The sequence below is a fragment of the Amblyomma americanum genome, chromosome 1 (genome assembly GCF_052857255.1).
Source record: "Amblyomma americanum isolate KBUSLIRL-KWMA chromosome 1, ASM5285725v1, whole genome shotgun sequence".
Classification (NCBI taxonomy): domain Eukaryota; kingdom Metazoa; phylum Arthropoda; class Arachnida; order Ixodida; family Ixodidae; genus Amblyomma; species Amblyomma americanum.
The window spans coordinates 256,002,850-256,026,033 of record NC_135497.1 but is presented as its reverse complement, the minus strand read 5'-3'; the positions used below and the strand labels follow the sequence as shown (position 1 = coordinate 256,026,033).

General features: G+C 44.0%; 3 protein-coding genes across 9 annotated transcripts in view; 1 reads left to right on the top strand and 2 right to left on the bottom strand.

Annotated features, from left to right (window-relative positions):
- Window positions 1–5,770, bottom strand: part of LOC144114967 (large proline-rich protein BAG6) — a 136,044-nt gene extending 130,274 nt beyond the window's left edge. For 2 of the 6 annotated variants that reach the window (XM_077649041.1, XM_077649043.1), the window contains exons 1-4: window positions 5,516–5,770; window positions 5,233–5,295; window positions 5,005–5,046; window positions 4,836–4,911 (exon numbers count right to left, since the gene is read on the bottom strand). In XM_077649041.1, coding sequence (XP_077505167.1) covers window positions 4,836–4,911; window positions 5,005–5,046; window positions 5,233–5,295 — 181 coding nt within the window. In that variant the 5' untranslated portion in view covers window positions 5,516–5,770. The remainder of the gene's footprint in view (window positions 1–4,835; window positions 4,912–5,004; window positions 5,047–5,232; window positions 5,296–5,515) is intronic. The other 4 variants (XM_077649039.1, XM_077649042.1, XM_077649040.1 and 1 more) reach the window with 3 other exon arrangements.
- A 146-nt stretch (window positions 5,771–5,916) lies between these two features.
- On the top strand, window positions 5,917–19,197 carry mbf1 (multiprotein bridging factor 1). Of its 2 annotated transcripts, XM_077649051.1 has the most exons (6): window positions 5,917–6,052; window positions 6,109–6,205; window positions 6,301–6,352; window positions 6,584–6,744; window positions 7,542–7,635; window positions 18,763–19,197. In XM_077649051.1, the coding sequence occupies exons 2-6, from the start codon at window positions 6,128–6,130 to the stop codon at window positions 18,819–18,821; spliced, it is 444 nt and encodes a 147-aa protein (XP_077505177.1). In that variant the 5' UTR covers window positions 5,917–6,052; window positions 6,109–6,127; the 3' UTR covers window positions 18,822–19,197. The 2 variants fall into 2 exon arrangements, with proteins under 2 accessions (XP_077505177.1, XP_077505176.1); XM_077649050.1 differs by lacking the exon at window positions 5,917–6,052 and having other exon boundaries at window positions 6,061–6,205.
- A 1,411-nt stretch (window positions 19,198–20,608) lies between these two features.
- Prosbeta6 (proteasome beta6 subunit) lies at window positions 20,609–22,459 on the bottom strand. Its single transcript, XM_077649049.1, has 6 exons — window positions 22,244–22,459; window positions 22,052–22,159; window positions 21,887–21,968; window positions 21,690–21,819; window positions 21,015–21,121; window positions 20,609–20,933 (listed from the first exon to the last, which is right to left on the bottom strand). Exons 1-6 carry the CDS (start codon window positions 22,327–22,329, stop codon window positions 20,748–20,750), a joined length of 699 nt encoding a protein of 232 aa, XP_077505175.1. The 5' UTR covers window positions 22,330–22,459; the 3' UTR covers window positions 20,609–20,747.
- Between the last annotated feature and the right edge of the window lie 725 nt (window positions 22,460–23,184).

Genomic DNA, 23,184 nt, shown 5'->3' with positions numbered 1-23,184 from the left:
CTTTTCTGGCTGTTATGTTTTTGTGAGCCAGTCACACTCTAGAAGCTTACGCAATACAAACTCTGCTGTTACATCGCACTTGTGGCAGCATCCCAGCAGGGTACGTCATGAATGTCATCTCGCAATAGTGGTTAACCCCATGCCGGCATTTTAAGAGCCTACGTTTAGCACGCACACAATGGTGATTGCACACTGGCCAAAGCAGGCCTCTACACACCATCAGCACTTGACTGCCATCATGTTTGGCAGCTTCCAGCTCGCTAGCGCCCACACCAATGCCACTTATGGACAGTGTGAATTTTATTGTGGCTGTTGGTGCGGTTCCATCACCACTGCGGTGCAAGCATGATTGATCGAAGGCACCATAACAAAAACTAAGCAGCAGCAGACACACAAAGGCAGAGCTGTGTAGGAAGAGAAGGAAAACTTCGTTATTTACATTGTTAAATTGCACATATTCAGCGGATGGATCACAATTTCAGGAAACTGTTGGCCGGGGCTGCCCTTGTGGCCTGGTCGACCAGCCAATTAAGGGGGTTGGGGTATCAGAGTCTCTGAGAGGGCCGCTGGTTGTGTGGGTTGGTTTGGAGGCTTTTGTTTGTATCATCTGCTTTCTTTTATTTGCCTGCAGCTTAAAAGGCACCACCTCTAGATTCCAGCAGACGAGGGTTCTGTAGGATCAAAGCAGCACAGAAGTGCATGCGTACTGCAACTTCGCCCACTCCGTGCGCGCTCCCTTTCAGCTGCTGCCTTCCCTTCCACGGACAGCTGTCAGGCGTAAGAGTTATCGGAGGCCGTTCTATGCATGTAAAACAATCACAGGAGCCACAAAGCAGCAAAGCAGAGACTCATGTCGAGTTTACAAGAAATAAAAAAGTGGCAGACAACGCTGTACAATTTTCTCATGCGCTGAGTTCGGCTACTACGTTTTCTGGATGGCAGGTATTTTCGCAGTTCCGAGAGAAACGCAACAGCAGGGTTCCACTATATTCTTCCATTCCTTTACTTTGATTAAGTGACTTATTCTGGGAACAAAGCAGCGTACTCAGGTCCATCAAGCTTGACCACAATGCAAAAGTTGTATTCCCAGTGCAAAAGCAGCTTATGGCAAGTCTCATTATTTACCCTTATTTTGCATTTTGGACATGTATATCCTGTCAATCACAATAGCTTCATATATGCCATTTGCTCTCAAGGTCATACAATTTTTTCGCAAGCTAAAAAGGCTGTCACCGAGGCAGAGCTACAAAGAAATCCCTATGCTAAAACCTCTACTTTACATATTGGAAGAGACCACATTTAACAAAAAGGGCTGTACTACACAAAGGTATTTATGAAACATTTGCAACAGGTAGGCAGGGAGTTATAAAGTTGTTTCTGTACCTGGAATGCAGCCCACAGACTAAAAACACTGACAGAGGCCATTTTGAGAAAAAAATTGACTGAGAGCTATCCACACCACCAAGAGTACTCTTAAGAGCCAGTTGGTTCAAGATCAAGGTTACAACAGCACGAAAAAAGTCAAAGATGAAGGTAAAGCAACAAGCAGGCTAGACAGGTGCTGACTACCAAGTGATTTAAAGGAGTGACATACCATCCTCTAAGCATACTGAAACATTATCAAGAAAGTCCAAAAACAACTAATAAAGTAAAGAATATGAAACATAACACGAACAATAAGATACTATCTGTTGTGCTACTTTGCTTTGCTCTCATCTATTGATGCTATATTTTTCTTTTTGGTCTGCTTTGTACTCTTTACTCTGTTAGTTTATTTCTGCCATTCATTTTTTGGCCTTGCTTGATAAAGCCATGGTCATTAATATAAAGGATGGTTTGTTCGTAGACTGTGCGAGATAATCAGGAGGTTGCAAAAACAACTGGTGAATGAGGTTGAGAGGTTGAATGAAGACCTTAAGAAAAAGAGAGGCGCGTGGAGTTTGAATCAAGGGTTGAGAGAGAGTGGAGCACCAGGGTGGAGACTCTCGGGCAAGAGAACTGAGTGCGGAACGGAACGAGTGAAAAGAGGCCAATTTGAGAGGCAGGCGGAGGAGTTGAGAAAGAAGCAGGCAGAAAGGGAGTCAAAGACTGGAAGCAGAGCAAAGGAGGGCCGACCAGCATAACAGACTGAGGGGTGGACACGGCAGAGTGGAGGCCGCCGGAAGCTGAAATGCACCTGGAGAAGGCAGCAAATAACAAAGGTGCCGAGGTAGTAGAGGGAACCCACGACAGGACCAAGGTGCAGGCAGAGGAGCAAAGGAGGATGCAGTAGTGGTCTTGCATTTAAAAACCAGCATCCAAAACCTGATCTGATGGTCCACGTCATCTACTGTGAGGTGGTGCAACCAGTTTAGCCTCCATGACTGAAGGCAATGAATATGTCTGCGTAAGCATGAGGTTGTTTATTATTTTATCCATCTGCTACCCTGCATTCAACAGCAACAGTCATGATGCTGCTATCACTTCTATTTTATCACAAAACAACAAATGAGCCCTTTGGTTAGTCTCTTACGAGGTTCCTCACACCCCACAGGCTGGAACATAGCAATGCTTCACGGAGAAAATGAAAAGTTGAAAGGTGTTCTAAAAAGCACAGTGGCCTCTGTTAATGTGCCCACTGGTGTCTCTAAGCGCCAGCTACTAAAGAGTTGACTATTTTTGACAGGCTCTCAGTAAGCCATGCTTTAGCCAAAGTTATGTTTTTCAACCAATGCCTACATAAATAGTTTTTCCACTCAATGTTTCAGCAGTTCCAAATGATTAATCGACCTGTGCCCTTCTTCAATAAACCTAAGTGACCTCTGTCAATATTACACAACCACCACTTACCACTGCAATCTAGCAATGGCAATGTAGTAACCTAGTCACACTTTCTTTTTTAATGGTCTACCTCCCTTCCAGTCAAGTTTGATGAAGCAGTATGTTTTTGAAGGCATTCACAAAATAGCTTTGTACAAAAAAGTGCATTTCAGATGCTTTGCCATACTACAAAGCAGTAGAGACAACTAATTTTTTTGCTGCGCATTTTCTTCATAATGATGCGCAAAACATTACTGTACATGGATCACCATGTGGTATTCGCCTATGAATGCTAAATAATTCATTATCGAATTGTCTTCTCTCCCCTGTTTCAGTTTCAACAACCGAACAATGGTTATAATGATAAAGGTCAATATAGATCATGCGAGCCATGAAAAAAACTGCCACATAATTGTTGCTTCGTTGTTTTAATTCACTACAACACTAAAGCCAGCCTTCCTCAAGGGCCGGAATTAAAACAAATGAAGAACCAGCAATAATACTGCAGTTTTCTTCATGCCTCACGTGACCTACACTGACCTTTGACTCCACAGCCATCGCTCGGATGTTGAAACCAAAACCAAAATTGGTGAGAGACGAAAATTAAATTATAAAATATTTAGCAGTCGTAGGGGAATACCACATAGTAACCCATGTATAGTAACATCTTGCACATCACTACGAAGAAGAAAACATGCACCCAAAATTTTGTGTTTATAGTCCTTTAACCACGGCATGCACACAATCAGGAAATTGTATGTGAAATATTCTACTTGGTTCTGTCATTAATTGATTAATATTTATTCAGGCTGTTTTATTATCCAGGTTAGTTCAGATAAAGTTCCTCTATTTTTACTTAACTGTTTTGAAAAAAGAACTATGTGCACACCCCTACGTGCAAACATACATCAACAAAAAAAATGCTACCACTAACCACCTGCTAGCTGCCTGCAAGTAAGCAAATACTTTCAAGAGGCATAAAACAAAAACAGCACATCCAATGTAGAGGTTAGTGCATTCTCAGAACCCACTTCCCCTTTACTACAAACTACAAATGCAGTCCCATCTTTAATCAGTTTCTTGCTTAGTGCCCTGGGCATGTCATCGCTTTCTTGTCCTGTGTCCATGCGCTGTTCTCTGTAATGTTTACGATTCATGAACTAGCCAACACAAAACTTATTTACTTGAAAGTTGGTCTTAGTTATGTGGGGCACCCGTGAAAGCAATCAGCTCTTGGCCATTTCTACTCTAACAGCCAAAGACTAACACCATAGCATCTACTTCTCCTGGCCAAAGTACTCGGTATTTTAAGGGACACTGAGGACCACTCCATCCAACCTTTGCTGTTAATAAAATTTATTCTATGGCTCTTCCTGGCTATACTGATGTTGCATTTGTAGGCGAAAAAATTTGATTTGAACATTGTCCCGCTACTCAATCCAAAGTCGTGACGTCAGGACTAAAAATAACCGTATGATAACTGTCTGAAAGTGGATGGGGGTATAGCTTAGCCTAGGAGATCAAAGTTACAAATGTCTTGGTGACTGCATTTCACTTAAAAATCAGCTGGTGAGGCGACAGGTGTTTTATTTTTTTGCTTTTTCTAGTTAATAAAAAGCTCCATTTCAAGTGAAAGTAGCCTCTTTGTCATTAGTACACTGTAATCTATAAATGCAGGGCAGCTAACATTTGTCCTCAGTCTCCCCTTTAATATTTCTCTTGGAAATGGTGCTGCAACCGCGTCAACAAATCAGCTGGAATCTTTCCATGAGGTTGCAACACAAATGAACAAGCAAGCGTTGAATGCAGGTCTAATGCCTGAAAGGATAATTTATGTCATGCTATTAACTTGATAGCATTCCGAGTTGATTTCAATGAGTTGATCTCTGCCTGCCGCCATTATTCGAGGCTGTTTGTGAGAAGAGCAATTTATGTATGGCAAATAAATTATTAGGTGAAATGAAGAAACAAATGTGCAGATATCGCTGTATAGCACTGGTAAATGCGGCTTTAAAGAGTCAAAGGAGGCACCTTACCGTAATCACTCAATTTTTTATCATCTTGCAGCACTCGACCACAGAAGATAAGACGTTGCTTGTCTGCAGTGATGTTCTGAAACAACGCCACAATGCTGTAGCTTTTCAAAGAAACAACGGAAATACGAAACCACGCAAATGCAGAACGGCGACTGTCACGACCACTTACCACGGAACTTGCTATTTTCTCCTTGAAGCTTTTGACAGTAATCTAAAGGAAACGAAATCGGCAAAGGCACTTGAACGAATTTAAGCAATGGCAAGGCATGTAATGGCAGCAAAATGACGTCGCAAAACCTCTAGCAGTACACACCATTGTGTAGTGCTTTAGGTTGTTGCGTGAATGCGAACTTCCGCTCCACGACATGAGGTATGAACAAAACAAGCAAAAACTTACATCGTCGGGAACCGAGTAATTTCGATTCTGTGAATCTAAAGTCTTGACTGTGACTTCCAACATCTGCAAAAGCCATGCAATTATTACAAAACGTGCGAAGGCACACCCAGACACAGAACGTGACACCTAAAAGGCTACAGAAAATCCGCGTGTCGGATGATGCCTAAATGAAAACAAAGACTGGCAAAATTTAACCGGTGTCAAGAAACCTGATGATATTGAATACAAAATGTCGACAACATGACACAGCAAACTAAATATTACGGTAACATGCGGTCTTCACCTTTGCCGGACGATGGGAATGAAGTCGAACGCTAAACAAGCATTCACCGCTGCTAGCGAGGTGCTATCACACAATTACACAAAACGAAGTCCTAAAGGCATCTGATGAGGCCTCTGTCTAATCCAGGCAGCAGACCACCCACGCAGGTCACACGATGGCCGAACACGTAATCGAAAGAAGCAACGGCACTCACAATTTTTGCGGATTAGTGCTACCGAACAAGACAGGACCCCACAAAAAAAATCGGATGCAGATGCGCGCCGCCTCGCGGCCTCTTCACCGCCTTGGGATTCTCCTGTCGTCGCTAAGTGTAGCAGTGATCAAAAAACCAACAGTCAAAAATTTGATATACAATTATAATTCAACAGTTCTCTCAAATTATGTTGTTAAAAAAGCGCATTGGCGAAACAAATGTTGCATACAAACATTTTAGTTTAAAGTGCTTGCTAACAAGAGTGAGGAAGACGCCATATTGCATGTGCGTTTGTTGGTATAGAGGAGGCGCTGGTTGTTAGCACGTTCGCAACGTTCGCGAAGGTTCGTGCGAGTCGGCAGGGTTCAGGCATTTCTACCGAATCATTCCTAAATTGCAGGAAGCTTTGGAGGTCAATCATGTCTGAGGCAGACTGGGATACTGTCACCTACCTGCGCAAAAAGCCTATGACGGCTAGTCAGCTGCGCTCTCGACAGGTTTGTTTCTGAGGCACTTCGCTTGCGACTCGGGAGTCTAGTTTAGGCACGTTCGAGCGATGCGTAAGACGTGTTGCCCCTTTATTCTTTCCCAGGTGATCAACGCAGCTCAAAGACAGGGAGTACCGATCGAGACCACGAAAAAATGTGAGTGTCTTGGAAAAGTTATTAATGTTGTCGTGAGCAAAGCAGCTCTGGTGTGGACGTAGTGCGAAATGTGTTTACGTATTGGGCATGGGTTTTGGCCAGCATAGGGAGGCTTTGTGAAATGCGGTGGAGTGGTACCGTGCTTTAAAATGTAACGAAATGATGTGCGCCATTGATGTTCCGCTAGGAATCTAGTATTAAATTTTTGTTCCTTTCGTTTGGTTGGTTTAGTCAACGCCGCTACTAATAAGAAGACGGTAACAACGTTAAATACTGCTAAGCTCGACCGAGAGACCGAAGAGTTGCATCATGATCGCATTGGCCTGGATGTGGGCAGACTGATCCAGCAAGGCAGGCAGGCCAAGAACATGACACAGAAGGAGCTGGCCACGGTAAGTTATTCGTTTTTTTTTTTTAAGGGGGGCTGATGTGGACATCTGGCAAGATGTCTGCTATACGTGTGGATAGAACGGTCATAGCCATGGAACGGTACTACGCGCGAGACGTTCGCCGCGTGGTCCATCCGATGGATCAAGGTTCGTGTGCGCGCGCGGGCCCGTGCCCGACCCCAGCTTGTCGCAGAGTTCCCTTAGCTGTAGTTTTTCTTTTCATTCACGAGTTGTCCTTTGATTTATATGGGTATAAACGCGTGTGACTTTTTTATTGTTGCCACTGCGCTGCTTTCGCGTCTACCGTGCGTATTCGATAATGCTCCATCGCCCGAACACGTTCATTTATTTTTACAGATTTATAGCGCGAAAGACGTGGAACAAGAATGAGGAGGAAAACGGAACGGTAGCGCTATGCCCCGCGTTTCCCTTGTGCTCGTCCCACCTGTTTCGCTTCACGTTTTTTGGGCTCCTTTATCCTGTTACACAGAAGTAACACAGTTCTGTTCTACACGAAAGTAACGCCGAAGTTTTCTGTTGGAATCACTAGTAAAGCAGAAGTTCTGTTCTGTGCGAACCAAGTTCTGTGTAGCGGACGTTTTATAATGCTCCACAAGCCGTTGGAAGGTCAGTAACGAAGATGATATCTGTCCATCATTTCAAGTATGTTCACGGGACTGCCCCCCCCCCCCCCCCCCCCCCCCCTCTTTTTTTTAAGAATGAGCATTTGAAAAGGCTCTTATGTCATAGTTAATGCACCCTTTCTAACTGGCCTTTCATCTTAATTTCTTTTTCTCCAGAAAATCAACGAGAAGCCCCAAGTGATCAATGACTATGAAGCTGGCCGTGCCATACCAAACCAACAAGTCCTCTCAAAGATTGAAAAAGTGATTGGTAAGCCTAAAATCTATTTACATGCGTGTTATTATTTTGTCAGAGTTTATTGATGAAATCTATTGCAGAACAGATGCCATGCAAAGATGTTCACGAGGAAAAGGCAATGCCACTGAATTGCATTTCTGGGGCATAGTGCATACATTAGGACTGCAAAAGTGATCGAAAGTTGAGCATGGTTGTTTTTAATTATGGTTAGCTCTTCTTCAGTGTGCAGTGAAACAGTTCTTTAGCGTAAAATCAAGAAATGTGGTGGGTTTTTGCATGAAAAAACAGCACTGGTCCATGAGGCACATTGCAGTGGGAGAGCTCTGGACCACTTTTGAGCATTTGGGGTTTTATGTGCTCTGAAATTTCAATACATGGCCACTTTTGCATTTAGCTTTCATTTAAATGCAAGAATGCCCTTTTAGTGGGATGGTATTGTTTTTCCTTGTATTTATACTAGCAGAGTACATAGTTTCTTCTTGTGTTTTTATTAAGTTGCAGACATAGCTGTGTGCAAGGAGGAAAGGGGGAGTAAGGGGCTTTGGCATTCCTTAGCCCAGGGAGATCATAAGCAAGGGAAAATGGGGCGTGACTGGGAGCTTGTCTTTTCTTCTCTCCACCCATCTGGAGAACCTTGTAGTACATACATGGTTTTGGGGATGTCATGCTGTGTTAATTTTTATTTATAATTTTGCTGAGCTGTAGGGTGGACAAGATGTTGCAAAGGCTTGTCTCTCATGTTCTGAATGCTTTCCTAGTTGTGCTTAATTATAGCTGTTTTTCCTTGGCCCATAATAGGACTATGCCAGGTGTTGCGACTAGCGCCTAATGCACACACATAGAGCAGGGGAGGGGAAATGTGAAAAATCTATGGTCTCTTGCGTTGTTGAGAGTAGGCATAACCATGAACTCCATTGCAAGAAAGCCATAGTGCATTCTAGGACAGCTCGTTTATTGGCCACAAGTAGAAGGGAAAGCTGGGCTTGTTGGTATGGACTCACTGGGGGTGCAGCAGTGCGAAATAATGAAAGATGAAGAAGGGAAGATGACAGAGGACAAATGCTTAATAGCAACAATTTTGCAACACACTCTCACTGCGGTAGCGCATCAGCTTTGGCATTTGGCTGCTGATCCCAATGTCACGGTTTTAATTTCGGCTGCGGCGGCCACATGTACAAAAATGCCCGTGTGCTGTGCAATCGATAAAGCAGAATAAAGGCGATGATGAAAATCCCTCTTTAGTAATATCTTGCATTTTTAATGAAATATGTGGACGTGAGTGACACTTGCAGTGACACCAAACTACATTTCCGAGATGCCAAGATGGGAGGGGCATCCCACTACCCCCTTTCTAGTTTCACTACGCCTACCTTGCTTTCATTGAACTATTTGAATGCACGAGCTGTGATGAAAGTCGGCAGCTTCTCCACTGAAATTGTGCTAGAAAGCACTTCCGCGTGAAAAATGGATCAGGGATCTCGTGTCTGCAATGTCTTTCGCTATTGGCCAGCCTCACAAGCCACATCCGGATGAAGGGCGAAATTTTTGAGAAACCCAGAACTGAGCGAAACAATAGCTCATTGTTAGACAGCATCGCACAGTGCATAGCTGCAAATTATCACTTCTGTGGAGTTATCGCTTAAGTGTGAAAGCAGATCTAGAACATGCATTGCAGTTAGTGACAGTGCCACATTTACTTTCATGCCTGCTAAGGAGCAGTTAACATGCTTAGTCAATTCATTGCTGAATGCAAGCTCTTTGCATCAGTTTTGCATTCCTGGCATTATGTAAGCACTCAGAAGTGCCAACATAGTATGTGTGCGCCATATTTAGAGCATCACTACTGCATGCAGGAGAAACCATGCTTTAAAAACATGGCAACTCCCTATGAATTTAAACCACTTGCCTTCAGCCTATCGTGCAACATTTCTGCACTGTTCAGCTCCTACATTCCAAACTTACAGTTGTGTTGGCTTTAAATTCGTGCCATCTTACTCAGACTTAGAACTCTTTGCAGCAACTCCACGTTTTCAAAGTAGATTTGCAATCTGCCTTTTTCACTCATCTGCACTATGTATGCATGCCTCCGCTCTTCTCTCCTTTTCTGGGCAACATCGGGCTAGGCGGCACCAATAAACTGTTGCCTAGCCGTGGAAACGGTGTGCATACTTAGTTTTTGTTGCCAACGGGAGCAAGCAGCAGCTGCAACCTGCTCCTGCCACTTCTTGTGCATAGTTGACGCCTCACTAGAGCAGATCATACCTGTGGCCAGCACAGTGGTGATCGCGTGCATTTTTTTTTCAACCAGTCTTCTGTATGGCCGACACATATTTTATTCCACTTTGCAGGGTGCATATTTAAAAAAAAAAAGCAGATTTCCAACACAAAAGAGACTGCTTTCGTGTTGCTGGACTAATACATGGGCAAAGTGCTAGGGGAAGCAGATTTTCAACATAATGTTATTGTTCCATACACCTTTTCTTTGTATCAAAACAATTTCCTGTGTGAAAGGCACATACTCATTCACGAAAAGCATATGATGTACAATGGGGGCAAAAGTATCCAGGACTCGTCAGTGGCAACCAAAGCTGACAGATCTGTTATTAGCATGTGGCTCAAGACCATGCTTGTGGAGGTTAAAGTTGAGCTTACATGGTGTAATGCATGCTAGTCACATGAGGCAATTATTGGAAGGTGTGCCACCTTTGTGCCCCAGATTGCTTTTTGCATGTCCTTGTAGGCTATCATCCCCAACAGTGCAAGATTACTAATGTTTTTGTACAGGCTCTCTAGCAGTTAAAATGTCTTCTTGCTAAATGGTGCAACAAGTACTTTTAGTGTGTGCATAGAAAGTGTTGTTGTGGCATGATGTACTGCATTCCACTGAAGGGTTGTGTCATTCATGGCACATGAAGCTCACTTGCCAGTCTTGTCAAATCTAACTATCATAAGAGATGTTGGAATATCTTTTGGGTACTATTTTAATGTATTCGGGAGCAGTTTTTCAGCTGTTGTTGAAAGCTGTTTTTAGAGTTCGCCAGTTTTCACAACATCCTGTTTAAACCATCATAGTTTCTTCACTTTTGTAGGCGCAAGTAGATCAGTAATGCCCCTAGAAAAATTGCCATCTACTACCATGTCCTCTCAAGACCTCATGCGACAACGGCAAAAGAATACTGATAGAAGGAGTAGGACTCTGTCATAGGCCATATTAAGCCAAATTCCTCCTCCTTCAACCCAGTCTTGTACATGTTACAGAAACTGATTACGATGAACAATTTCTCCATCTGAAATGGAACTGATTACGGCGGTCAGTTACAACCCCAGAATTACAATTACAGCCCCACTGAAAAATTACAGAAAAGTAATCAAGTAATCGATTACTGTTGCTTGTCTCTCGACATATTTTACCGTAACACAAATTTACTCAGACTGCAATGAATTACAGTGGATTAATTGCTTGACATTTTATTACACGCTAATTTTAAAGAGTTGCTGATTTTCGAAGTAGTCATTGCTAATTTTCCGTTACCTCATGAAGATATCAGCTGTTTAACTGAACACTCCATGTATGCACTGAAAAGAATGGCAAAAATTGGAGGACGCTGAAGCTTCGCCTTTAAGAGTGGAATGCGACAGCGTGTTGCAGCACTGCCAGGGAGTCCACGAACGCCATCGCCCATTCGGCGCTACGCCTTGCCCGTTAGACAAATCGCTCTGCTATGTATGGTGAAGCGGGCACACGGAGCAGCAAACCACGTAGGAGCGCTGCCAGGCGCCTTGCTGGAATGCGCAGGTCTCAAGTTGCAGTCGTAGTTTGTCGGCGCATCGTCCTCGACAAACCCGATACCACGAACGCCAGCATAGCTTCCGCGCCGAACGAATGGGCAGCAAGCCGCAAGCTTCGTGGTGAACGCGCTTTGGATGTGCGCTGCGTTGTTCGCCACTCACCGCGATTCCTGCGTGCCCGCACGGCCCCACTGCGCCCGAACGACATGAGCGGGAGGTGCTGTCGTCGCGTGCCATTTGTTGGGGCAGTGGCGTACATTGCGAGGAGGAGGACTTTTCGCTCACGGGGAGGAGGGATTTTTTGCTCACGGCCAACGCCGACAACACCGGCTTTTCTGCGACACGAGCTCCTTAACGTTGTCGCGTTTATATTGTAACGTGTGAACACCGTGCATACCATGTCGTAGTTCGCACAAGTGCTGCCCGCTGGGGCTTGCATTCCTGGTAGTTAGTGGCTGCGCTAGCGTGCCGGGCAAATTTTTTTTTTTTATTTCACTTAACTGCCACCACTGACACTGCACAGTACCCCACACCGTCATGATGGTGCCTGCTAACGTTCCTTGCGTTTTGTTTACCTGGGTTTGGTTGATTCTGTTAAGTTCTGGGCACGTGATGCTGTTGGCTGCTGCAGTGTGCTCCGAATTTGTGAAGGAGCTTGCAAAATTCTTAAAATAGTTGCGTGGAACTCGATGTTTCGCTGCCAAGTTCCGCTCCACAAGCTAAATGGCTGTAAGGTAACATGAACTTTTTTTCATGAGTTTCCTCAGAATGTCATGCCCAACCGGCGGTATAATAGGCTATGTTGAGAAGAAGTGGGCTCGGCAGACCAGGCAGCAGCATGTGGCCCTACGCAACCTTCTTTTGTCTAACCCAGGTTTTTCTACTTGGTCATGCCGGAGCGGACTATCAGCACAACCTTCATCAAGAGCCTGATGACGTCATGAATCTGGCTACGTGCGTCACGCCTACAGCGCCGCCGCATCAGCATGTGACCTCACCGGACATCCTTTAAATAGCCGACCGCAAGAATTTCACTTCAGTGGGCTCGGCAGACCAGGCAGCAGTATGTGCCCTCACGCACCTTCTTTTGGCTAACCCAGGTTTTTCTACTTGGTCATGCCGGAGCAAAATATCAGCACCCCCTTCATCAAGAGCCTGATGACGTCATGAATCTGGCTACATGCGTCACGCCTACAGCGCCGCCGCATCGGCATGTGACCTCACCGACATTCCTTTAAATATCCGACCGCAAGAATTTCACTTCAGTGGGCTCAGCAGACCAGGCAGCACCATGTGGCCTTACGCACCCTTCTTTTGTCTAACCCAGGCTTTTCTGCTTGGTCATGCCGGAGCGGACTATCAGCACAACCTTCATCAAGAGCCTGATGACGTCATGAATCTGGCTACGTGCGTCACGCCTACAGCGCCGCCGCATCAGCATGTGACCTCACCGGACATCCCTTTAAATAGCGACTGCAAGAATTTCTTTTCTGTGGGCTCGGCAGACCAGGCAGCAGCATGTGGCCTTACGCACCTTTCTTTTGTCTAACCCAGGTTGGTGCCTATTATTCTTCATTTAAAAGTGATTGTCATGGTATCCTGCTTCTGCCTTGCCCCCAACAGTGCATTCGTATCGCATGTGTTATAGAGCTAATGTGCGAATTGATGTTGTGCGGCGACGTCGAACTGAATCCTGGCCCCGAGACAGACTCATGACAGTATGAGCATGCAAGAGATGGAGGTGTTGCAGCAATTGATTTTGGGACAGCAAAAATTGACAGGCAAAATCATCATCATTTATTTTCCCTTAAAGGCCCCAATGGGGCATTAAGGACGCATAACGCGAAGATGGAAAATGTGCGAATTCACCCAACAGCTCGATCTATTAAAAGACCAATCAGCCCACATAGAAAACCTGGAAAGAACAGTCACCTTCCTACGCGAAAAAATTATCGACTTGGAGGACAGAAGTCGGCGTTCCAACTCAGTTGTGTTTGGGGTACAAGAAGACAGCGATGAAACAGAATCCGTCCTTAAAGAGAAAGTTATTTCTGAGGTTTTTCAAGAGAAGCTTGGTGTGACATGCAACTCAGTCGCCAGAATCCACCGTATTGGCAGAGCTGGGAAAAACCGACCAGTCATATTGTTCTTCCAGGACTTTAATGAAAAACAAGAAGTAATGCGGAATTTCTGCAAGCTTAAAGGAACCAAACTTTCTGTACAAAATGACTATTCATGTGACACCCTCAGAATAAGGAAGGTCTTATGGGATAGTACGAAGATAGATAGGGATCAAGGCAAGAAGCCCATTCTGGTGCACGACAAACTAAAAATGGACGGGAAGATTTTTGCGTGGGATGAGGCCAACAATTGCAGAATCAAGATACGAAATGAGCAGAGTAAAGAGTGATTCGCATCACCGCTTATCAAGGAACTCAGGCTTCTAAACATGACTGCACGCAGAGTGGTAAATAAAAGCGATCATCTTGAATCTGTAATTCTAGGGTATCAGCCACATATTGTAGTAATCACAGAGACTTGGTTGCACGAGGGAATTGGTGATGAAGATGTTTTCCCTCCCCATTACCGGGTGTTCCGTCGGGACAGATCTACCAGAGGAGGTGGTGTTGCCGTACTCTTAAAACGTGGCATCGACAGTTCTTTCCTAACTCAAATTGAAAACCATGAAAGCCTCGCGTTAAAAATTTCTTGTTGGTGATGGTCCTTTCTAGTAATTGCAGTTTACAGAGCCCCCAATTCCCTCCGCAGTTTCTACGTGAACTGCCTGATTTCATGAATGATTTTCATCACAACAGAATCAATTAACTGGGACAAGCCCTTTCTCAATCCCTATCATGCTGCCCACGAAGAGCACATATTTAATATGATGTTGAGACATGACTTGCAGCAAGTAGTGAGGCAGCCAACACGTGTACATGGTTGTACTTCTTCTATACTTGACCTTGTCTTTGTAAGCCGATCTATTAGTGACTACCATGTTTCAACTGAGCAGGGAATTTCCGATCATGATACGGTCTATTGTTCCTTCCCTATCCATATTGTTTCCAAAAAGCCTGTGTCCAAAATCTGCCATGTAAAGGAGTTCTTGCATGCGAAAGATGAGAGCCTGTTGGATTATTTAGATTTCTGCCTCAGCAGTTTCCGAGGCAGTAATGCTGATGAGCTATGGAATAAGTTTAAAACACTGTGCACTCAGTGCCTTGAAAACTTTGTCCCTAATAAAATAATAAAATCTCTCAAAGCCACTCCCTGGATCACACGTGAAGTCCTGCAATTGAAAAGAAAGGTAAAACGTTTGAAACGTGGAGGCGCCAGTCGTTCCATTATTCAGTCTTTTCAAGTATCCCTTAATGCAGCTGTGAGGTCCGCTGTACACCATTACTTTGAATACAAACTGCCTAATTTCATTCAAACTTCACCTGAAAAATTTTGGAACCACTTATGTCAAAACAAAAAACCTATTTACCGAATAATGCACGACGGCAAGCCTGTCACAGATAAAAATGATATTGCTACGCAATTTAACCGCTACTTCCACAGTGTCTTTGCTAAATGCAAGTGGTAAACTTTGTCCTTTTGAAACGCCCTGCACTATGCCTTCTATTACGATATCAAGACCTGGCATTGTTGAATTGCTCCTAAACCTGGGAACTAAAGCATCACCAGGCCCTGATAAAATTCCGAATGCTTTCTTGCGCAGGTATGCTGAAAAGCTTTCCGAGTTTCTGGTTGTCATTTTTTGCGCGTCACTTTCAACAGCTGTCATTCCTTCAGAGTGGAAAACTGCACGTGTTGTTCCTGTTCTTAAGAAAGGGGACGCATCACTGATATCCAATTATCGTCCCATATCTCTGACTTCAACCTGTTGCAAATTACTGGAACACATAATCTCCAAGTACATCATCGGTTTTCTTGACGACAACAAGATCCTTTTTAACGTTCAACAAGGGTTTAGGAAGGGCTATTCTACTGTAACACAACTAACATCGGTTGTTCATAGCTTCGCATCTGTACTTGATAAATCCGCCCAGGTTTATATTATTTTTATGGATTTTAGTAAAGCATTTGACCTCGTCTCCCATTCTAAATTAATTGACAAGCTTAAACAAGTTGGTCTTCCTAATTTTGTAGTTAACTGGGTTTCAGCTTACTTATCTAACCCAGAGCAGTTTGTTAGTATTGATGACCATTATTCACACAGCCTGCCTGTCTCTTCTGGTGTCTCCCAAGGAAGCGTCTTCGGTCCTGTGTTATTTTTAATATATGTGAATGGCATTGTTATAGTAGTTACTCATCCCGTTGAAATCCAGCTGTTTGCAGATGACTATTTTTTGTTTAATGTAATTACTTGTTGTGAAGACCAACTATTACTCAATTTAAACCTAAAGAATATTTTGGATTGGTGCAATCAGTGGGAAATGAAACTTAGCGCTCAGAAAACCGTTTTTATGCGATTAACAAAAAAAAAACAGCCTATTATACCCCTACGCTCTTCCTTCACGTCCACTTTCGGAGGTAACTGAATATGTCTTGGCGTGACGATAGCTAATATAATCTAAGCTGGAACAAATGTCCTCAGCACAAACTGAAGAATGCTCCTGCAGACATGAAATTTTTAGCCTATTCTTCATTAATCAGACCCTAGTTAGAATATACGCTTCCATTGTGTGGGACCCATTTACTAAAACTAACATTTAAGCACTTGAAATGATCCAGCGCAAGGCCATTTGATTCATCTTTTGAAAATACCGTTCAACCGACTCACCTACTGCCATAATGCGATCATACCAAATTCAGACATTGCAAGTAAGACGTAAAATTCTCAGATTAAAATTTCTTTTTCTTCTAAAACATAAGTTGTCAATGTGCCCGGATCCCTACGTCAAGCCATTTTCCGCTCCACGACCACCAAGACATCGCCACTCTGATTCACTAACTCCATTCACCGCCGGAACTAACCTATTTAAATACTCCTTCTTCCCTCGCACCGTTATTGAATGGAATGCTTTACCTTTAACAGCACTACATGACATAGAATCCATTGAAGAAATAGAAGATTGACGCCATCAAAGTTATTTGGCTTTATGTTTCGAATTTTCTTTAGTGTTTTTGTGTATATTCATGTTGCTTTGTATTGCCCCTCCTGCTAGGGCCCAGAGGGGCCTGCAGTATTCTGTAAATAAAATAAATAATAAATACTTTGAGCCAGTAACTAAACATCACTGAGGCATGAGGCTCACATAAGGGTCGCTCACAGTAGTGGGATTTGAAGGCACTGGCTACTTTCCCAAGCCGAGCACGGGGCCGGGCCATGGCTTGTACTCATTTGAAGAGCCCCATGGATAACTGAAGTGCTGAAGCAGTAGCCTAGTGGCCAGAACATCTGCTGGGTTCTGGGCTCGGATCGCCAGTGCCATCGTGTACCCACCGGTTTCCTAATGTGTGCAAGGTTTCCCCGGTGTGGTGCTTATTTCTCCTGGGTGAAATCCTTGGGAAACGGGCATTGGGCTGACCCACAGTCATTGGCAAAATCTAAATGTTATCTCTCAATGGAACGGAGGCACGACTGCGAGTACCTCATGCCTTACTAGGCTCCCATTCTACAGAAAATCTGGTGGTGCCGGCAGTGAGCAAAAAATCCCCGGAGAAGCAACTTAGGTGGGCCATGGCAGGTGGCATTAAATTATTGTTCACGAGAGGTTGCTTGGGAAGATCAACCTGTGTCGTACAGGCCCCACTGATGGCACCACCTGCCATCGCAGGACAGTGGCACATCGCCAGGAATGGTAAGAGGACTCCGAGGGATCTATGAGTGTAAAGTAGAGAATGACCAATTACGCACATATGGGCATTAGCCCATTAAGCTATCACGTCATACCCATAAGGCAGAGCTTAAGTGTTCCCTCCAATTTTTTTATTTTGCACATCAGTGGGTACTAGCGACAAGTAGATGCACCATGGAAGTAGACTAAAATTTTTCTTCCTTCTATTTGATATCACAGGGCAAGTTCACTCTCTCGGTACACATTTGCTTGCTTGGCAAGCAGCGTACTCCCGATTTCTTGGTTGCATTGTTACACGCTTCTACAAAATAACTTCGAAGGCACCGCAAGTACTGCAGAAAAATGTGCTAAAAAGGCAAGGACGAAAAGACATGTCCCCATATCTATGTCTGCCTGTGTCTGTCTTTTTGCCCTAGTCTTTGCTGCGCTGTTATTTCTTTAATAATAGAAGCCAAAGTGGTTATCGTAATTTCCTTTCAATAATACAAAACACTCTTAACAGTAGTGCTGGTATCAACATAACCCTTTCTTTACATGCCTTTTTCAGCTCTACCCAACGGGTCACGCTGTGCGTGGATTCCGTCGAGTTTGATGTAGTGGGATTAGCTGTGGTGGGAGCTAAGTTGTGGGGCCATCTGATGGAGTGGGGGTCCTCACAGTGTGGCCATATATTTCTCGGGACAAGAACTGCCATAGAAAACTGCAGTGATCCGGCTGTGGTCCAGACTTGATCACACACGATGCTTGCAGCCGGTTTGTTCTCGCTCTGTCACTAAGGAAATGTCCCCACTAGCATCAGTGTTAGCCGTCGTGTTGGGGTTCTCAAAGCTGTACCATTGATTACAACTTGTTCTGGAAAAAAAGTTACTGATTGCCAGTGATCGATTACAGAAAAAAGTAATTACCTGGGACATTACCGTTTGAAAAAAAGCTATTACAAAATTTCAAGAAAATGTAACTTGATTACAAGTAATGGAGAAAATGAAGATGAATTTTTTTTATGGCGCAAGGGCAACTTTTGGCCAAAGAGCGCCATGGCTCAAGGTAGTTTTCATTTCACAAGGTGGGGTCAAAGACCCATTTCCCAAGCATCTCACCCTAAGAAGCCGAGCACCTGGCGGGGGAAAGCTTGTACCCACTGTATCACCGCTGGGTACCCGGCGGCACTGGGGATTGAACCCCGCACCTCCCGCATGCAAGGCGGATGCTCAGACCACTAGGCCACCGCTGCGGTTGATTACAAGTAATGATTTACTTGTAATGGGTTACATACAACTCTGCTCCAAACCCTGGATACAAGTAATATGTAGCCCTGGCGTGAATATATAAAGGAAGTGGCATTTATGCATGATAGCAGTACAGCTATTTCATAAGCAGAGAAAAATTTGTTCATATGAAAACGTCTAGGGTGATGCAATATTATGCATCCTAGCTGTCTCTGCTGTGTTGCGTTTGTGTGTGCCGCTGTGCCATTTTGTACGCAGTTTTCAGATGCAAAGCAAGTTTATTATGTTGTTGCTCAGTTTTCTCTTTGCTTGTATTGCAGGAATGAAGCTGCGTGGCAAGGAGAAAGGGTTGCCACTCGGCTCCGATAAGAAAAAGTAGCTCCAAGGACATGAGCATCGAGATGGGGCGGCGGTTATTTTCGAATGCTTGCTGCGAATGACCAATCTGGGTGGATCTTTAAGAGGCTTTTGGAGTGTGCATTCATGTTGTCAGCTTTTTCAGTCTTGTTAATAGGCTCCTAGAAGATTGTGTGGGCCTGGTGTGATTTAACCTTTTTCCACGGCGAAAACAAGTCCACCACTCAAAATGCTGGCCAGCAGTGAAAACTTCGTAGCTTTGCAATATCGCACAAAGCACTTTCCGTGTGTTTTCTTGGTAACTTTTGTTCCCTTGGATGTGGCATTTGTCTCCAGAGTTTGAAGAGCAGTGTGTGTGTGTGTGTGCGCGCTCAAAAAATAAAGTGTTTGTTTGAAAACTTGTGAAAATTTCTTGAGCCTAAATATCCCACATGTTAAGTATGCTTGTCACACAATAAGCTCCCAGACTTTCCTCTCCTACAATGTGAAGTAACGGCAGTAGCTGTACTACACCCCACCCGCATGTCGTGGCCCAGATCGCATACTGTTAGCAAGTTAGGACAATGCTATTAACCTTTCGGAAAGTCCGTGTATGCAGCTCTCGCTGCGAAATCCAAGCCAAAGAGGTACTTTTTATAGTGAACAGAAAAAGCAAGCAGTGCAGTTTGGAACTGTTGAATACATATATCGAGGAATGTCAGAAGTGTTGGGGGGGGGGGGGGGGGAATCTGTTTCAGGATGGCGACATTGCATGTCGCAGCGATAATACCATGTCCAGTGGAATTTTCATCTCCATTTCCATCTATGCTGTAGATGTACATATTGCAGCTTGTGCCTTCTACAGCTCATTAGGATGCCTGCTTCTGTATGTAGCATGTTTTTACTCGTTCTTTACTGCTGTACATTTTGGTCTGGCATCAAATTGCCTGTTTCATTATGCAGCTGCAAGGTTTTTTTCTTAGTCGGACATTTTGATTTATTACCAATTGCAAATTCATAACCTAGTCTGCATGTTTGCTCATTATCATGCAGAAGCACATTCCAAAAAGTACTGAACTGTTTTATGCTGTATTCAAATACAGCATAAAATAGTGTTCATGCATGCACATTGCAGAATGTACTTAATTGTTTGTACAGTTGCGAGTCAAGGTTAGCACAGTAACGTCACCGGAGGACCGAAAATCTCGCCGCACGTCTGGCGCCGTGCTTTGCGAACACACCTAACCCCTTTGTATATTGGTGAGCGCAGCTCTTTGCCGCTCCAGTGTCATGTCACTAGTGCTATTTTTCACTCGCGACTGTACAGCAATACAAAAATGCATGCTTATGGACCATCTGTATCCAAATTCAGCATGAAAAACATTCTACATGATTTGAGTAAATGCGATCTTTAATGCAGGCCTTCAAGCAGCAGCGAACGCTTCAGTACTCGTCACTGCAGTTGAAAAAGTCTACAAAGGTATTTCAAAATGCGCTTCTGAATTTTGGACTTGAGTATAAAATTCACCAGCACTATGTTTTCATGAACTGCATACCTGTGCTACTCGGTGGGCAGTACACACGGAAAGGAGAGGTGGTTAACGTGTTGCAACCCTGTACTCTATTTTCTCAGCTCTGTCTTGTCCACATTGCAAATGTCTAGTCTACATTGTGCCATGTGCAAATTTAAATAAAAGGCTTCGTTTGTCAAGAGGTTGTAATGAACGTAATTTGCACTCAAGCAATTTCACTCCCTCCAACATCCAGGTGACCTTGCATAAAGGAAACACCTAGGAAATGGCTGTATTTTTTCATAAAGAATAACAAGGCTCAGCAGGTAGAATTTTATAGATGCAGTTCACATGGCACTGCAGCCAATATCCTTTTACAACACAGGGGCCAGCACAACATCCCAAAGGCATTTATATGGCCATCGTGAGCAGACATATGACCCAAATTACAGAATGCCTTAGTCTCTGCGGAGTGCAAGCATCTCTTCTTTGATGCCATTCTTGTCGATGACATTGATGACAACAGAGTCTCCAGTGTAGATGTCCCTCTCAGCGGCAGAAATGAAGACATCCTTGATAATGCTCACAGCTCGCTCCCGAGTGGGTGGCACCAGCTCCACATTTTCCATGTTCTTGAAACCGATCTGTGAAGGAATGAGCGCAAATTTCCATTCAATGTCACAGCAGTGCAACAAACAGGAATAAAGGAACTGCAAGTTACTTGCCTGGTTGTCCAAAAGTGGCTGAAGCAAAGCACTGGAAGAGCCTCCTGCCCTGTACTGCACTCTTTCACAGTGGCCAACGGGATCATAGCAGTAGATGCACCCTTTACCTGAGCCAATAACATTATGGCGGTTGTTTAACACTGCATTTAACGCACTGAGTTCAACACAATTAATGGACTAACTACGAGTATCACTGAAAAAACGCATCGCAATATGCCTGTCAAATGGGCAATTTCTTCACCAACTACAACATGACATAGGCAATTAGTATTTTGATAAAACGGACATATTGTGTAGTTTAAAAAACATTGCAGGAAAGAAATGCAAAACGTTACAGACACTAGCTATTGAACCTACACTTGCCTGCCAGTTAATAGAGGGTGTAAAAACAAGATGCTGCACGGTAAAGCCTCGGAAAAACAGCATCAGAATAAAACGTATGATTTAGTTGAACTTAAACAAGGGCAGACGACCCATCACTATTTCGTATCTCGAGAGTCAAGTTGTTCAGCTCGCTTATTTATCCACGACTAGAACACAGACTACCCACCCCATCAGAAATATAGTAATGACAAAAGAGGCTTTAAATCATACTGCTGAGCAGTGAACACCCATTTGTTGTGTCCAGAAAAGATGTAGCAGGCAAAGGTAATAGACACAACCACAATGACTTACCTTCTTCGTCGAGGCCTGCCAAGATGTTTGAGATGTAGTATGGGAAGAAACGCTTGTTATACAGCATCGTTACAACAAGTTGGGCCACTGCAGGTGTGCTCATCAGCCTGTGATGCTCATGCAGATACATCTGTGGAAAGTAAACAAAGCTACAGGCAGTGTTGCGACTATTAGTAGGTATGTAAAATGCAGCTTACCTTCATTCGCGCCTCCAGGAAGCGTGTGAATGTGAGAATATCACACCAACAGCCCGTGGAACCAAGTACGCACTGATTTGACCTGCGTAAAATGTAGAGAACAACCTTCAGACGCAACAGCTACACGAAACGCGTTTGAACCACGCTTGGTAGAGGACTACTTGCAGCTTGAACAGCTTCGACTGCTCCCTCGTGTATATATGATATCCTGTGCTCAGCCGGCTGTCAGACGCAATGACTGCAAAATCGTCCCCAGCAATGGCCACAATACTCCTGTGCAAAAAAAAAAAAAAAACGCGTAACGCAATGACAGAACAAGGCACCAGAGACGGTAACTGCAATCTTTGAAAAACGTACCCTCCGTTCTCGGAGTAAGGACTGAAGTATGCTTGCTTAGGCCCGCCATAGTAGGAAAGCGCAGTCTGTTCAGCTAACATGTCCATTTTAAGAGGCAAAAGCTTCTAACAATGTTCCCGTTACAGAAATCTCGATAATACCAGGTACAACTCGAAGCGCACACAGCGTGCCGAAAGCTACCACAGCTCGAGAGTGAGTTGACTTTTTCGAATCTTCAAGCCTTGACTAAAAAGACGCATAAACGTATTAATTGTAGTATCTGAAATGTAAAATATTTACAAATACTTTTTGCAAAGTAATAACTATTTTTTATTGTAATATTTTATGCATGTAAAAACTACATTTTGTAACTGCCGGCACACCGCCGTCTGAGCCTTCCCCTCAATCTGACAAGGCAAATGTCTGCCGCTACCCTCTAGGCACTGTAGTATTAGCATTGTCCGGTTAGTCTTGCTTTGTCAGTACTTGCACGGCGGTACCGGCAGCGCGGCAGTGTCAGCACCTGGCCAGAGCTGTGGTGTGAATTAGAGCGTGGTTTATCCACGCTTTTGTCGCTCAGACCATGGTCATAGACACATGTTTAAAATGCTTCTCCCAATCGACCCGCTCAAATTTCGCGCAGATGGAGAGAGATTTGATTACGATTCGGTGCATCACTTGCCCGATTTGGCCAGAGCACAACACAATATGCAGTTGGCGTACTTTGATGTGCAGAAGTGCACTTCTTAAATATCTACGACACCTGCCTCCAGTCAGCTACATCACGGGCGTTGCCGTGAGCTGTACAACCATATGGTACAACCTACCACATCCAGTAGTTTTACATGTATTGATTATACGTTAATTATAAACCTTTTACCTTCCCAACTACGCCTGAATGCTACTCTTTTCCGGCGTGGGAATCGAATGATAAAAAGATGGATGTCCAGGGTTAGGAAAGC